The sequence below is a fragment of the Phyllopteryx taeniolatus genome, chromosome 3 (genome assembly GCF_024500385.1).
Source record: "Phyllopteryx taeniolatus isolate TA_2022b chromosome 3, UOR_Ptae_1.2, whole genome shotgun sequence".
Classification (NCBI taxonomy): domain Eukaryota; kingdom Metazoa; phylum Chordata; class Actinopteri; order Syngnathiformes; family Syngnathidae; genus Phyllopteryx; species Phyllopteryx taeniolatus.
In genome coordinates, this window is record NC_084504.1 from 19,247,141 (window position 1) to 19,260,350 (window position 13,210).

The 13,210-nt window shown below is 37.5% G+C and overlaps 1 protein-coding gene and 3 long non-coding RNA genes across 4 annotated transcripts; all 4 read left to right on the forward strand.

Moving 5' to 3' along the window:
- Positions 1-1,684: 1,684 nt before the first annotated feature.
- LOC133475044 (uncharacterized) lies at positions 1,685-2,282 on the forward strand. Its single transcript, XR_009787703.1, has 2 exons — positions 1,685-1,862; positions 1,998-2,282. It is a non-coding gene; the product is annotated as an uncharacterized LOC133475044 (long non-coding RNA).
- Positions 2,283-3,829: 1,547 nt separating this feature from the next.
- LOC133475043 (beta-microseminoprotein-like) lies at positions 3,830-4,803 on the forward strand. The gene is made up of 4 exons (XM_061767357.1): positions 3,830-3,987; positions 4,107-4,191; positions 4,298-4,403; positions 4,477-4,803. Exons 1-4 carry the CDS (start codon positions 3,883-3,885, stop codon positions 4,604-4,606), a joined length of 426 nt encoding a protein of 141 aa, XP_061623341.1. The 5' UTR covers positions 3,830-3,882; the 3' UTR covers positions 4,607-4,803.
- Positions 4,804-5,382: 579 nt separating this feature from the next.
- Positions 5,383-6,734, forward strand: LOC133475046 (uncharacterized). Its single transcript, XR_009787705.1, has 2 exons — positions 5,383-5,743; positions 5,878-6,734. It is a non-coding gene; the product is annotated as an uncharacterized LOC133475046 (long non-coding RNA).
- A 2,322-nt stretch (positions 6,735-9,056) lies between these two features.
- On the forward strand, positions 9,057-11,184 carry LOC133475045 (uncharacterized). The gene is made up of 2 exons (XR_009787704.1): positions 9,057-10,196; positions 10,331-11,184. It is a non-coding gene; the product is annotated as an uncharacterized LOC133475045 (long non-coding RNA).
- Positions 11,185-13,210: the final 2,026 nt, after the last annotated feature.

Below are 13,210 nucleotides of genomic sequence, written 5' to 3' on the forward strand. Positions count from 1 at the left end.
GGTGCTGGAGCCTATCCCAGCTATCATCGGGCAGGAGGCGGGGTACACCCTGAACTGGTTGCCAGCCAATCGCAGGGCACATACAAACAAACAACTTTTCGCACTCACAGTCACACCTACGGGCAATTTAGTTGTCAATCAACCTACCATACATGTTTTTGGGATGTGGGAGGAAACCGGAGAGCCCGGCGAAAACCCACGCAGGCACGGGGAGAACATGCAAACGCCACACAGGCGGGGCCGGGGATTGAACCCCGGACCTCAGAACCGTGAGGCACACGCTCTAACCAGTCGTCCACCGTGCGACTCATTTGAATTATATAATTCTTATTCTCTAAATGTATTATAATTTAATAAAATTTAAAAGCAATTGTTGAATGTATTCATAGAATTGTTTCTTTTACATTTGGTCCAAGACACAGGGAGGCACTGCAGGCATAAATTATAAGAAGTATATTTTAATCAAAATAATTTATTTATTTAAAATTCAATTAATTTATTGATTATAAATTTATTTATTTATTTGACATTAATTTATCTATCTATTTATTTCAAACGTATTTATTTATTTGTTTGTGTTATCATTTTTATTTATTATGTTTTATGTTTGATGTTCGACATTTATTATGTACAGGGCTTTGTTACAGTGGTGGTTTTTTTTTTTTTTTAGTTAAGTTGAGTTTTATTATTTACAATAAATCTAATATTTTATAGAAAATGTATGGAGGGATGGTAAATGTATACTGTACATAGACTTGTTTATTTTACTTTTGGTCCAAGACACAGAGGGGCCGCTGCAAGTGTGTGTTTTTTTTAGGTAGTAAATCTTATTTATTTTTTCCAGAAAAATAATATTTTATGTATTAATTTATTATTTGATGTATACCTTTATTAGTTTGTTAAATAGATATAATATCTGTTATGTTATATATAGGCGGCACGGTGGCCGACTGGTTAGAGCGTCAGCCTCACAGTTCTGAGGTGCGGGGTTCAATCCCCGTCCCCGCCTGTGTGGAGTTTGCATGTTCTCCCCGTGCCTGCGTGGGTTTTCTCCGGGCACTCCGGTTTCCTCCCACATCCCAAAAACATGCATTAATTGGAGACTCTAAATTGCCCGTAGGCATGACTGTGAGTGCGAATGGTTGTTAGTTTCTATGTGCCCTGCGATTGGCTGGCAACCAGTTCAGGGTGTAACCCGCCTCCTGCCCGATGACAGCTGGGATAGGCTCCAGCACGCCCGCGACCCTAGTGAGGAGAAGCGGCTCAGAAAATGGATGGATGGATGTTATATATACATGTATCATAAATATATATAATGCCTGGGTGGGTTTTCTCCGGGCACGCCGGTTTCCTCCCACATCCCAAAAACATGCGTGGTAGGTGTGAATGTGAGTGTGGATGGGTGTTTGTTTCTATGTGCCCTGTGATTGGCTGGCGACGGGTTCAGGGTGTACCCCGCCTCCCGCCCGGAGATAGCTGGGATAGGCTCCAGCAGCCCGCGACCCTGGTGAGGATAAGCGGTAAAGAAAATGGATGGATGGATGGATTATTTTATAAATTTGGTACCTTTCGCCCCCAGTTGCAAAATCGCATCTGTGCCCCTGCCAATATTGACAAATATCATATGGAATTAATTATGTACCAAAGGAACTTAGTTTTTTGTTTTTTTTTGTCTTGTGTTGTGTGATAATATTACTGCCAAAAATACGGTATAATGTGTGATGTTTTCTAGTATTTATTGACATAAAGAGGTTGCGATGACCTTTATCCTATTTATTTCCAAAGGTTCTTCAACTGTCCTTCACTTTAATCCTTTGAGACCCAGGCCTCTTTTCAGTTTGATAAGACTTATTGCAACAATGGTAAGTTTAAGCTGTTTTTTTTTGTTTTAATTTTTATGTAGTATACCTCACTTTGAATGGCAAAAATGCTATGTTTGCTTCTGTAAAAAAAACAAAAAAAAGAACTGATTATAAATTGTTTTCCCATGTCCTCAGAGAGCATACCTGTCTCTGGCTTTGCTGTTATGTGCAATGCTATACAGAATGTATAACAGGGTTGACCCATCTATTGAATGTGAAGATTTTTTTGCAGTTGGAAAGTGATGGAGCAATAACATCCCTCACTGACCACTTGCGAAGAAACAAAGCTACTTATTTAATACAATATAGTTGTAGTGCACTTGCAATGCAGGAGGTTAAGCTGATGGAAGAAGAAAATGTAATGTAATTAAACATTTGAGATCAAATGTGACAAATGAATAAAAAAAATCTGCAATCCCATATTGACGCTTTGTTTTTTTCCCCTATTGCATCCATCAATCCATCTATTTTCTATGCTGCTTGTTTTTATTAGGTCGTGGGTGAACTGGAGCCTATTCCCAGCTGACGTTGGGTCAGAGGAGGGCTACACCCTGGACTGGTCGCCAGCCAATCACACCATTTTTTTTATATTCCAGGAGACGTAAATCAGAACCATAATACAAACCTTCAGATCGTAGATTTATTTATGTTTAAAATTTTAAATGATGCATGAACATTGCAGTGGAACTACTGTCATTCTTGTATGATGGTTAAGAATGTTAAACTGTTATTTCAAACTGTGCAGTTAACACAACTTTTATGATTGCAACAGTTTTGGCCCTGAAACAAAATATTTCACATTACAGTACTATAGCTGCATTTTTGTCTTGGAACTTGGAAGTGTAAAATTAATTTGTGTACGTAAGTGATGTTTAATTAATTGTCTTGCTTATATTGTACTGAGCAGCCAGATCCTTTCCTGACTATATGCTATAGTAAACTATTATCCACTCTAAAATACGCATTAACAAAAATAGTCATTTAAAAAAAAACACACACACACAAACAAATAGAACCTTGCAGACATCAGGACTCAGAACTTTGTGCTTTTTCTCATCATCGGCTCCGTGCTTCAGGTATCTTTGTTTTTTGCCTAAAATGGCAACCACATCCCACAATGCCACACATCGACCATTTAGCAATGTGGATAGCAATAACCACAGTGAACGTAAACATTACTGTACACGAAAGGCTAAGACACCGCAATGATTTGCAAGCGAACCCAATGTTATTTCATCATCAGACATTCTGTTTACAGCTATTTCTATATTGCACAGTATATATTTTTAACCACACAACGATCAGAATAAGGTAAATATAATGTTCTGGGACTGGAACGGATGAAATGCATTTCCATCCATTTCAATTGGAAACATTACCTCGGTTTACAAACGTTTCAGTTTGAGAACAGGGTTATGAAACAAAATAAATTCGCAACCTGACGTTCCACTGAATATTATCTGGAGCAGTGTTTCCCAGCCTGTATTGAGCCAAAGCACATACTTTATTATACTTTAGCAAATTTTCACAGCACACCACCAAACAAACGTCATAAAAAGTCTACATCCTTAAATAATGATCAGCCCAGCTCTGGTCTGTTTAACTGAACACAAAGCTATTATTCTGTTGTATGACTGGTAACAGGTTAATAATATCTTCTGTCATCTTGTGGTGAGCATTTACTCTTCTACCTGTCACTATATGTCATTGGCATAAATAGATGAGCAAAGACATTATTTGTAGTAAAAATAAATAAATCTTAGCGACAGCTTTTCGCACAGCACACCTGATGATCTTTCACAGCACACGAATTTGCCGCAGCACAGTGGTTGGTAAACAGCGTATTAGAAGATAACATGTTAATGTTCTACTACATGATTGTTTATATTGACAAGTATTGCATGCAGAATGAATTTTGTACCAAAGGAACTTTTATTCTTTTTTGCAGTCAAGTGATATATTATTGCCAAACAGGCAAGTCCAATGTGTGATGCTTTATTGACATAACGAGCGAGTGACCATGAACACTCCCGACTTTGCCCTATTTAATTCTTCCGCTGTCCTCCACTGTAATTCTTTGGGACCCAAGCCTCTCTTTGGTCTGTTGAGACTTACTGCAACAATGGTAAGTTTAATTATTTTAAAAAAATCGAGTTATTTCTTTTACTTTTTAAAGAAATGCTATGTTTGCTTCTGAAAAATGTTAACAGATGAAATGATTTAATTTTTTCCTGTTTCCCGTAGAGAACATACTTGTGTGTGGCTTCACTGATATGTGCTGTGCTGTCACTGGCAAATGGCCATTGCTTTCTTAAGCAAGTGGAACCAGGTAAAAATAAATCTTTGTTGCTCTGTGTTCATGAAGTCATGTTTATCGTGTCTTCTGAATGAAAAAAATGCAACACGCAAAATGTTATTCTTCTTCTTTACCGTAGGTGCAACAGATTGCTTTGATGAAGCCGATAATAAACGATACCCTGTTGGATCATCTTGGAGAAACAGTGAATGCATGGATTGTACATGCAGCAGTTGTTGCGCTGCGTACGTTCAAGGATTTTTGTGTTATTGAGTGAAATATGTAGTTGTTAACTGTATGTTTACTGCTTATTTGCAGGTATGGCACTCCCACACGATTCCCTGATGATTGCGTATCCGTGTTTGACAAAGCGGCATGTAAATACAGAGTGCACAAGATAGATGACCCATCTGTTGAATGTCCAATTTTTGGTGCAGTAGGAAAGTGACAACACAACGACATTCCTCGCTGACTCCTCACAAAAAAAATATAATAATAATGCCACTTATCTACTACTAACATAGCACATAGCATAGTAGTATATTTGCAATGTATGGAGTCACACTTATGGAAGAAGAAAATGTGATGTATTTGCACATTTAAGGTCATAAGTAAAAATGAATAAATCATGGAATAATTTTTTTACTCTTTGTATTCATTTTCCATCACAAGAAGTGTAAATTCTAAACTTTCAAATATCTGCTTCATTCAAGTTTATTATTTGGTAAAATTTTACCAGAACATTTATATAATTTTTATTGTAATTGAACTATTGTCATACTTGTATGACAGGTAATAATGTTCAAATGTGTGTCTGTACAGGTAATAAATATTTTAAGACAATGCCTTGGGATACCCCCTGGAAAAGCTGGAGAAGGAAGTCTGGGCTGGATGGCAATATATGCAATACAAAACCATTATACCACCCTACAGCCACTCTGAAATAGTGAACATATTCTTTGTTTCTAGAGCCCATCAATAGAACCGTGCAGACATCTGCTCAATGTGCTTATTTAGGCAGTTAAAGTGAAAAGTGAATTTCTAATGAAATATACTTCTCACTGCAACCCCCCCCCCCCCCCCCCCAAAAAAAAAATTAAAAATAAAACTTGGCCGACTGGTTAGCACATCTGCCTCACAGTTCTGGGGACTGCGGTTCAATCCCGGCCCCGCCTGTGTGGAGTTTGCATGTTCTCCCCGTGCTGCGTGGGTTTTCGCCGGGCAGTCCGGTTTCTTCCCACATCCCCAAAACATGCGTGGTAGGTTGATTGAAGACTCTGAATTGCCCATAGGTCTGAATGTGTGTGCGAATGGTTGTTTGTTTCTATGTACCCTGCGATTGGCTGGCGACCAGTTCAGTGTGTACCCCGCCTCTCGCCTGAAGATAGCTGGGATAGGCTCCAGCAGCCTGTGACCCAAGTGAGGATAAACGGTAAAGAAAATGGATGGATGGATGTTATTTTCTGTTTACTGTTTACAGGCCCCTGATTTCACCCTATTTGGTTCCAAAGGTTCTTCCACTGTCCTTGACTATATAATCCTTTGCGAGACAAGCCTCTCTTTGATAAAACTTACTGCAACAATGGTAAGTTTAATTATTATTTTTTTTTTTATTTATTTTTTTTTTTTAGGTCAGGCTGTTTTTTATTTTCCTTTTCACAACTGAATAAGGTTCCATTTAAAATACACAAAATACAAATTATTTTCTGTTGCCCTTAGAGAACATACCTGTTTCTGGCTTTGTAGCTCTGTGCCCTGCTGCCACTGTCAAATCGCCAATATTCTGTCATGGTGCTCGAACCAGGTGAAAAATAAATATTTGTTGTTCTCTGTTCGGCGGACAAATGGTTGGAGCGTCCGCCTCACAGTTCTGAGGACCGGGGTTCAATCCCCGGCCCCGCCTGTGTGGAGTTTCATATGGAATTAATTATGTACCAAAGGAACTTCGTTTTTAGTTTTTTTTGGTGTTGTGTTGTGTGATAATATTACTGCCAAAAATACGGTATAATGTGTGATGTTTTCTAGTATTTATTGACATAAAGAGGTTGCGATGACCTTTATCCTATTTATTTCCAAAGGTTCTTCAACTGTCCTTCACTTTAATCCTTTGAGACCCAGGCCTCTTTTCAGTTTGATAAGACTTATTGCAACAATGGTAAGTTTAAGCTGTTTTTTTTTGTTTTAATTTTTATGTAGTATACCTCACTTTGAATGGCAAAAATGCTATGTTTGCTTCTGTAAAAAAAAACAAAAAAAAGAACTGATTATAAATTGTTTTCCCATGTCCTCAGAGAGCATACCTGTCTCTGGCTTTGCTGTTATGTGCAATGCTATACAGAATGTATAACAGGGTTGACCCATCTATTGAATGTGAAGATTTTTTTGCAGTTGGAAAGTGATGGAGCAATAACATCCCTCACTGACCACTTGCGAAGAAACAAAGCTACTTATTTAATACAATATAGTTGTAGTGCACTTGCAATGCAGGAGGTTAAGCTGATGGAAGAAGAAAATGTAATGTAATTAAACATTTGAGATCAAATGTGACAAATGAATAAAAAAAATCTGCAATCCCATATTGACGCTTTGTTTTTTTTCCCTATTGCATCCGTCAATCCATCTATTTTCTATGCTGCTTGTTTTTATTAGGTCGTGGGTGAACTGGAGCCTATTCCCAGCTGACGTTGGGTCAGAGGAGGGCTACACCCTGGACTGGTCGCCAGCCAATCACACCATTTTTTTTATATTCCAGGAGACGTAAATCAGAACCATAATACAAACCTTCAGATCGTAGATTTATTTATGTTTAAAATTTTAAATGATGCATGAACATTGCAGTGGAACTACTGTCATTCTTGTATGATGGTTAAGAATGTTAAACTGTTATTTCAAACTGTGCAGTTAACACAACTTTTATGATTGCAACAGTTTTGGCCCTGAAACAAAATATTTCACATTACAGTACTATAGCTGCATTTTTGTCTTGGAACTTGGAAGTGTAAAATTAATTTGTGTACGAAAGTGATGTTTAATTAATTGTCTTGCTTATATTGTACTGAGCAGCCAGATCCTTTCCTGACTATATGCTATAGTAAACTATTATCCACTCTAAAATACGCATTAACAAAAATAGTCATTTAAAAAAAAACACACACACACAAACAAATAGAACCTTGCAGACATCAGGACTCAGAACTTTGTGCTTTTTCTCATCATCGGCTCCGTGCTTCAGGTATCTTTGTTTTTTGCCTAAAATGGCAACCACATCCCACAATGCCACACATCGACCATTTAGCAATGTGGATAGCAATAACCACAGTGAACGTAAACATTACTGTACACGAAAGGCTAAGACACTGCAATGATTTGCAAGCGAACCCAATGTTATTTCATCATCAGACATTCTGTTTACAGCTATTTCTATATTGCACAGTATATATTTTTAACCACACAACGATCAGAATAAGGTAAATATAATGTTCTGGGACTGGAACGGATGAAATGCATTTCCATCCATTTCAATTGGAAACATTACCTCGGTTTACAAACGTTTCAGTTTGAGAACAGGGTTATGAAACAAAATAAATTCGCAACCTGACGTTCCACTGAATATTATCTGGAGCAGTGTTTCCCAGCCTGTATTGAGCCAAAGCACATACTTTATTATACTTTAGCAAATTTTCACAGCACACCACCAAACAAACGTCATAAAAAGTCTATATCCTTAAATAATGATCAGCCCAGCTCTGGTCTGTTTAACTGAACACAAAGCTATTATTCTGTTGTATGACTGGTAACAGGTTAATAATATCTTCTGTCATCTTGTGGTGAGCATTTACTCTTCTACCTGTCACTATATGTCATTGGCATAAATAGATGAGCAAAGACATTATTTGTAGTAAAAATAAATAAATCTTAGCGACAGCTTTTCGCACAGCACACCTGATGATCTTTCACAGCACACGAATTTGCCGCAGCACAGTGGTTGGTAAACAGCGTATTAGAAGATAACATGTTAATGTTCTACTACATGATTGTTTATATTGACAAGTATTGCATGCAGAATGAATTTTGTACCAAAGGAACTTTTATTCTTTTTTGCAGTCAAGTGATATATTATTGCCAAACAGGCAAGTCCAATGTGTGATGCTTTATTGACATAACGAGCGAGTGACCATGAACACTCCCGACTTTGCCCTATTTAATTCTTCCGCTGTCCTCCACTGTAATTCTTTGGGACCCAAGCCTCTCTTTGGTCTGTTGAGACTTACTGCAACAATGGTAAGTTTAATTATTTAAAACAAATCGAGTTATTTCTTTTACTTTTTAAAGAAATGCTATGTTTGCTTCTGAAAAATGTTAACACATGAAATGATTTAATTTTTTCCTGTTTCCCGTAGAGAACATACTTGTGTGTGGCTTCATTGATATGTGCTGTGCTGTCACTGGCAAATGGCCATTGCTTTCTTAAGCAAGTGGAACCAGGTAAAAATAAATCTTTGTTGCTCTGTGTTCATGAAGTCATGTTTATCGTGTCTTCTGAATGAAAAAAATGCAACACGCAAAATGTTATTCTTCTTCTTTACCGTAGGTGCAACAGATTGCTTTGATGAAGCCGATAATAAACGATACCCTGTTGGATCATCTTGGAGAAACAGTGAATGCATGGATTGTACATGCAGCAGTTGTTGCGCTGCGTACGTTCAAGGATTTTTGTGTTATTGAGTGAAATATGTAGTTGTTAACTGTATGTTTACTGCTTATTTGCAGGTATGGCACTCCCACACGATTCCCTGATGATTGCGTATCCGTGTTTGACAAAGCGGCATGTAAATACAGAGTGCACAAGATAGATGACCCATCTGTTGAATGTCCAATTTTTGGTGCAGTAGGAAAGTGACAACACAACGGCCTTCCTCGCTGACTCCTCACAAAAAAATAAAAATAAATAATGCCACTTATCTACTACTAACATAGCACATAGCATAGTAGTATATTTGCAATGTATGGAGTCACACTTATGGAAGAAGAAAATGTGATGTATTTGCACATTTAAGGTCATAAGTAAAAATGAATAAATCATGGAATAATTTTTTTACTCTTTGTATTCATTTTCCATCACAAGAAGTGTAAATTCTAAACTTTCAAATATCTGCTTCATTCAAGTTTATTATTTGGTAAAATTTTACCAGAACATTTATATAATTTTTATTGTAATTGAACTATTGTCATACTTGTATGACAGGTAATAATGTTCAAATGTGTGTCTGTACAGGTAATAAATATTTTAAGACAATGCCTTGGGATACCCCCTGGAAAAGCTGGAGAAGGAAGTCTGGGCTGGATGGCAATATATGCAATACAAAACCATTATACCACCCTACAGCCACTCTGAAATAGTGAACATATTCTTTGTTTCTAGAGCCCATCAATAGAACCGTGCAGACATCTGCTCAATGTGCTTATTTAGGCAGTTAAAGTGAAAAGTGAATTTCTAATGAAATATACTTCTCACTGCAACCCCCCCCCCCCCCCCCCAAAAAAAAATTAAAAATAAAACTTGGCCGACTGGTTAGCACATCTGCCTCACAGTTCTGGGGACTGCGGTTCAAATCCCGGCCCCGCCTGTGTGGAGTTTGCATGTTCTCCCCGTGCTTGCGTGGGTTTTCTCCGGGCAGTCCGGTTTCTTCCCACATCCCCAAAACATGCGTGGTAGGTTGATTGAAGACTCTGAATTGCCCATAGGTCTGAATGTGTGTGCGAATGGTTGTTTGTTTCTATGTACCCTGCGATTGGCTGGCGACCAGTTCAGTGTGTACCCCGCCTCTCGCCTGAAGATAGCTGGGATAGGCTCCAGCAGCCTGTGACCCAAGTGAGGATAAACGGTAAAGAAAATGGATGGATGGATGTTATTTTCTGTTTACTGTTTACAGGCCCCTGATTTCACCCTATTTGGTTCCAAAGGTTCTTCCACTGTCCTTGACTATATAATCCTTTGCGAGACAAGCCTCTCTTTGATAAAACTTACTGCAACAATGGTAAGTTTAATTTTTTTTTTTTTTTTAATTATTATTTTTTTTTTAGGTCAGGCTGTTTTTTATTTTCCTTTTCACAACTGAATAAGGTTCCATTTAAAATACACAAAATACAAATTATTTTCTGTTGCCCTTAGAGAACATACCTGTTTCTGGCTTTGTAGCTCTGTGCCCTGCTGCCACTGTCAAATCGCCATTCTGTCATGGTGCTCGAACCAGGTGAAAAATAAATATTTGTTGTTCTCTGTTCGGCGGACAAATGGTTGGAGCGTCCGCCTCACAGTTCTGAGGACCGGGGTTCAATCCCCGGCCCCGCCTGTGTGGAGTTTCATATGGAATTAATTATGTACCAAAGGAACTTCGTTTTTTGTTTTTTTTGGTGTTGTGTTGTGTGATAATATTACTGCCAAAAATACGGTATAATGTGTGATGTTTTCTAGTATTTATTGACATAAAGAGGTTGCGATGACCTTTATCCTATTTATTTCCAAAGGTTCTTCAACTGTCCTTCACTTTAATCCTTTGAGACCCAGGCCTCTTTTCAGTTTGATAAGACTTATTGCAACAATGGTAAGTTTAAGCTGTTTTTTTTTGTTTTAATTTTTATGTAGTATACCTCACTTTGAATGGCAAAAATGCTATGTTTGCTTCTGTAAAAAAAAACAAAAAAAAGAACTGATTATAAATTGTTTTCCCATGTCCTCAGAGAGCATACCTGTCTCTGGCTTTGCTGTTATGTGCAATGCTATACAGAATGTATAACAGGGTTGACCCATCTATTGAATGTGAAGATTTTTTTGCAGTTGGAAAGTGATGGAGCAATAACATCCCTCACTGACCACTTGCGAAGAAACAAAGCTACTTATTTAATACAATATAGTTGTAGTGCACTTGCAATGCAGGAGGTTAAGCTGATGGAAGAAGAAAATGTAATGTAATTAAACATTTGAGATCAAATGTGACAAATGAATAAAAAAAATCTGCAATCCCATATTGACGCTTTGTTTTTTTCCCCTATTGCATCCATCAATCCATCTATTTTCTATGCTGCTTGTTTTTATTAGGTCGTGGGTGAACTGGAGCCTATTCCCAGCTGACGTTGGGTCAGAGGAGGGCTACACACTGGACTGGTCGCCAGCCAATCACACCATTTTTTTTATATTACAGGAGACGTAAATCAGAACCATAATACAAACCTTCAGATCGTAGATTTATTTATGTTTAAAATTTTAAATGATGCATGAACATTGCAGTGGAACTACTGTCATTCTTGTATGATGGTTAAGAATGTTAAACTGTTATTTCAAACTGTGCAGTTAACACAACTTTTATGATTGCAACAGTTTTGGCCCTGAAACAAAATATTTCACATTACAGTACTATAGCTGCATTTTTGTCTTGGAACTTGGAAGTGTAAAATTAATTTGTGTACGTAAGTGATGTTTAATTAATTGTCTTGCTTATATTGTACTGAGCAGCCAGATCCTTTCCTGACTATATGCTATAGTAAACTATTATCCACTCTAAAATACGCATTAACAAAAATAGTCATTTAAAAAAAAACACACACACACAAACAAATAGAACCTTGCAGACATCAGGACTCAGAACTTTGTGCTTTTTCTCATCATCGGCTCCGTGCTTCAGGTATCTTTGTTTTTTGCCTAAAATGGCAACCACATCCCACAATGCCACACATCGACCATTTAGCAATGTGGATAGCAATAACCACAGTGAACGTAAACATTACTGTACACGAAAGGCTAAGACACTGCAATGATTTGCAAGCGAACCCAATGTTATTTCATCATCAGACATTCTGTTTACAGCTATTTCTATATTGCACAGTATATATTTTTAACCACACAACGATCAGAATAAGGTAAATATAATGTTCTGGGACTGGAACGGATGAAATGCATTTCCATCCATTTCAATTGGAAACATTACCTCGGTTTACAAACGTTTCAGTTTGAGAACAGGGTTATGAAACAAAATAAATTCGCAACCTGACGTTCCACTGAATATTATCTGGAGCAGTGTTTCCCAGCCTGTATTGAGCCAAAGCACATACTTTATTATACTTTAGCAAATTTTCACAGCACACCACCAAACAAACGTCATAAAAAGTCTATATCCTTAAATAATGATCAGCCCAGCTCTGGTCTGTTTAACTGAACACAAAGCTATTATTCTGTTGTATGACTGGTAACAGGTTAATAATATCTTCTGTCATCTTGTGGTGAGCATTTACTCTTCTACCTGTCACTATATGTCATTGGCATAAATAGATGAGCAAAGACATTATTTGTAGTAAAAATAAATAAATCTTAGCGACAGCTTTTCGCACAGCACACCTGATGATCTTTCACAGCACACGAATTTGCCGCAGCACAGTGGTTGGTAAACAGCGTATTAGAAGATAACATGTTAATGTTCTACTACATGATTGTTTATATTGACAAGTATTGCATGCAGAATGAATTTTGTACCAAAGGAACTTTTATTCTTTTTTGCAGTCAAGTGATATATTATTGCCAAACAGGCAAGTCCAATGTGTGATGCTTTATTGACATAACGAGCGAGTGACCATGAACACTCCCGACTTTGCCCTATTTAATTCTTCCGCTGTCCTCCACTGTAATTCTTTGGGACCCAAGCCTCTCTTTGGTCTGTTGAGACTTACTGCAACAATGGTAAGTTTAATTATTTAAAACAAATCGAGTTATTTCTTTTACTTTTTAAAGAAATGCTATGTTTGCTTCTGAAAAATGTTAACACATGAAATGATTTAATTTTTTCCTGTTTCCCGTAGAGAACATACTTGTGTGTGGCTTCACTGATATGTGCTGTGCTGTCACTGGCAAATGGCCATTGCTTTCTTAAGCAAGTGGAACCAGGTAAAAATAAATCTTTGTTGCTCTGTGTTCATGAAGTCATGTTTATCGTGTCTTCTGAATGAAAAAAATGCAACACGCAAAATGTTATTCTTCTTCTTTACCGTAGGTGCAACAGAT

What these genes read in the sequence shown, in the direction of transcription:
- LOC133475043 (XM_061767357.1), top strand. Translation starts at nt 3,883, where the DNA reads ATGAACACTCCCGACTTTGCCCTATTTAATTCTTCCGCTGTCCTCCAC. An exon ending in TGAGACTTACTGCAACAATG is followed by an intron (nt 3,988 to 4,106) that starts GTAAGTTTAATT and finishes TGTTTCCCGTAG; the next exon opens with AGAACATACTTGTGTGTGGC. An exon ending in TGCAGCAGTTGTTGCGCTGC is followed by an intron (nt 4,404 to 4,476) that starts GTACGTTCAAGG and finishes GCTTATTTGCAG; the next exon opens with GTATGGCACTCCCACACGAT.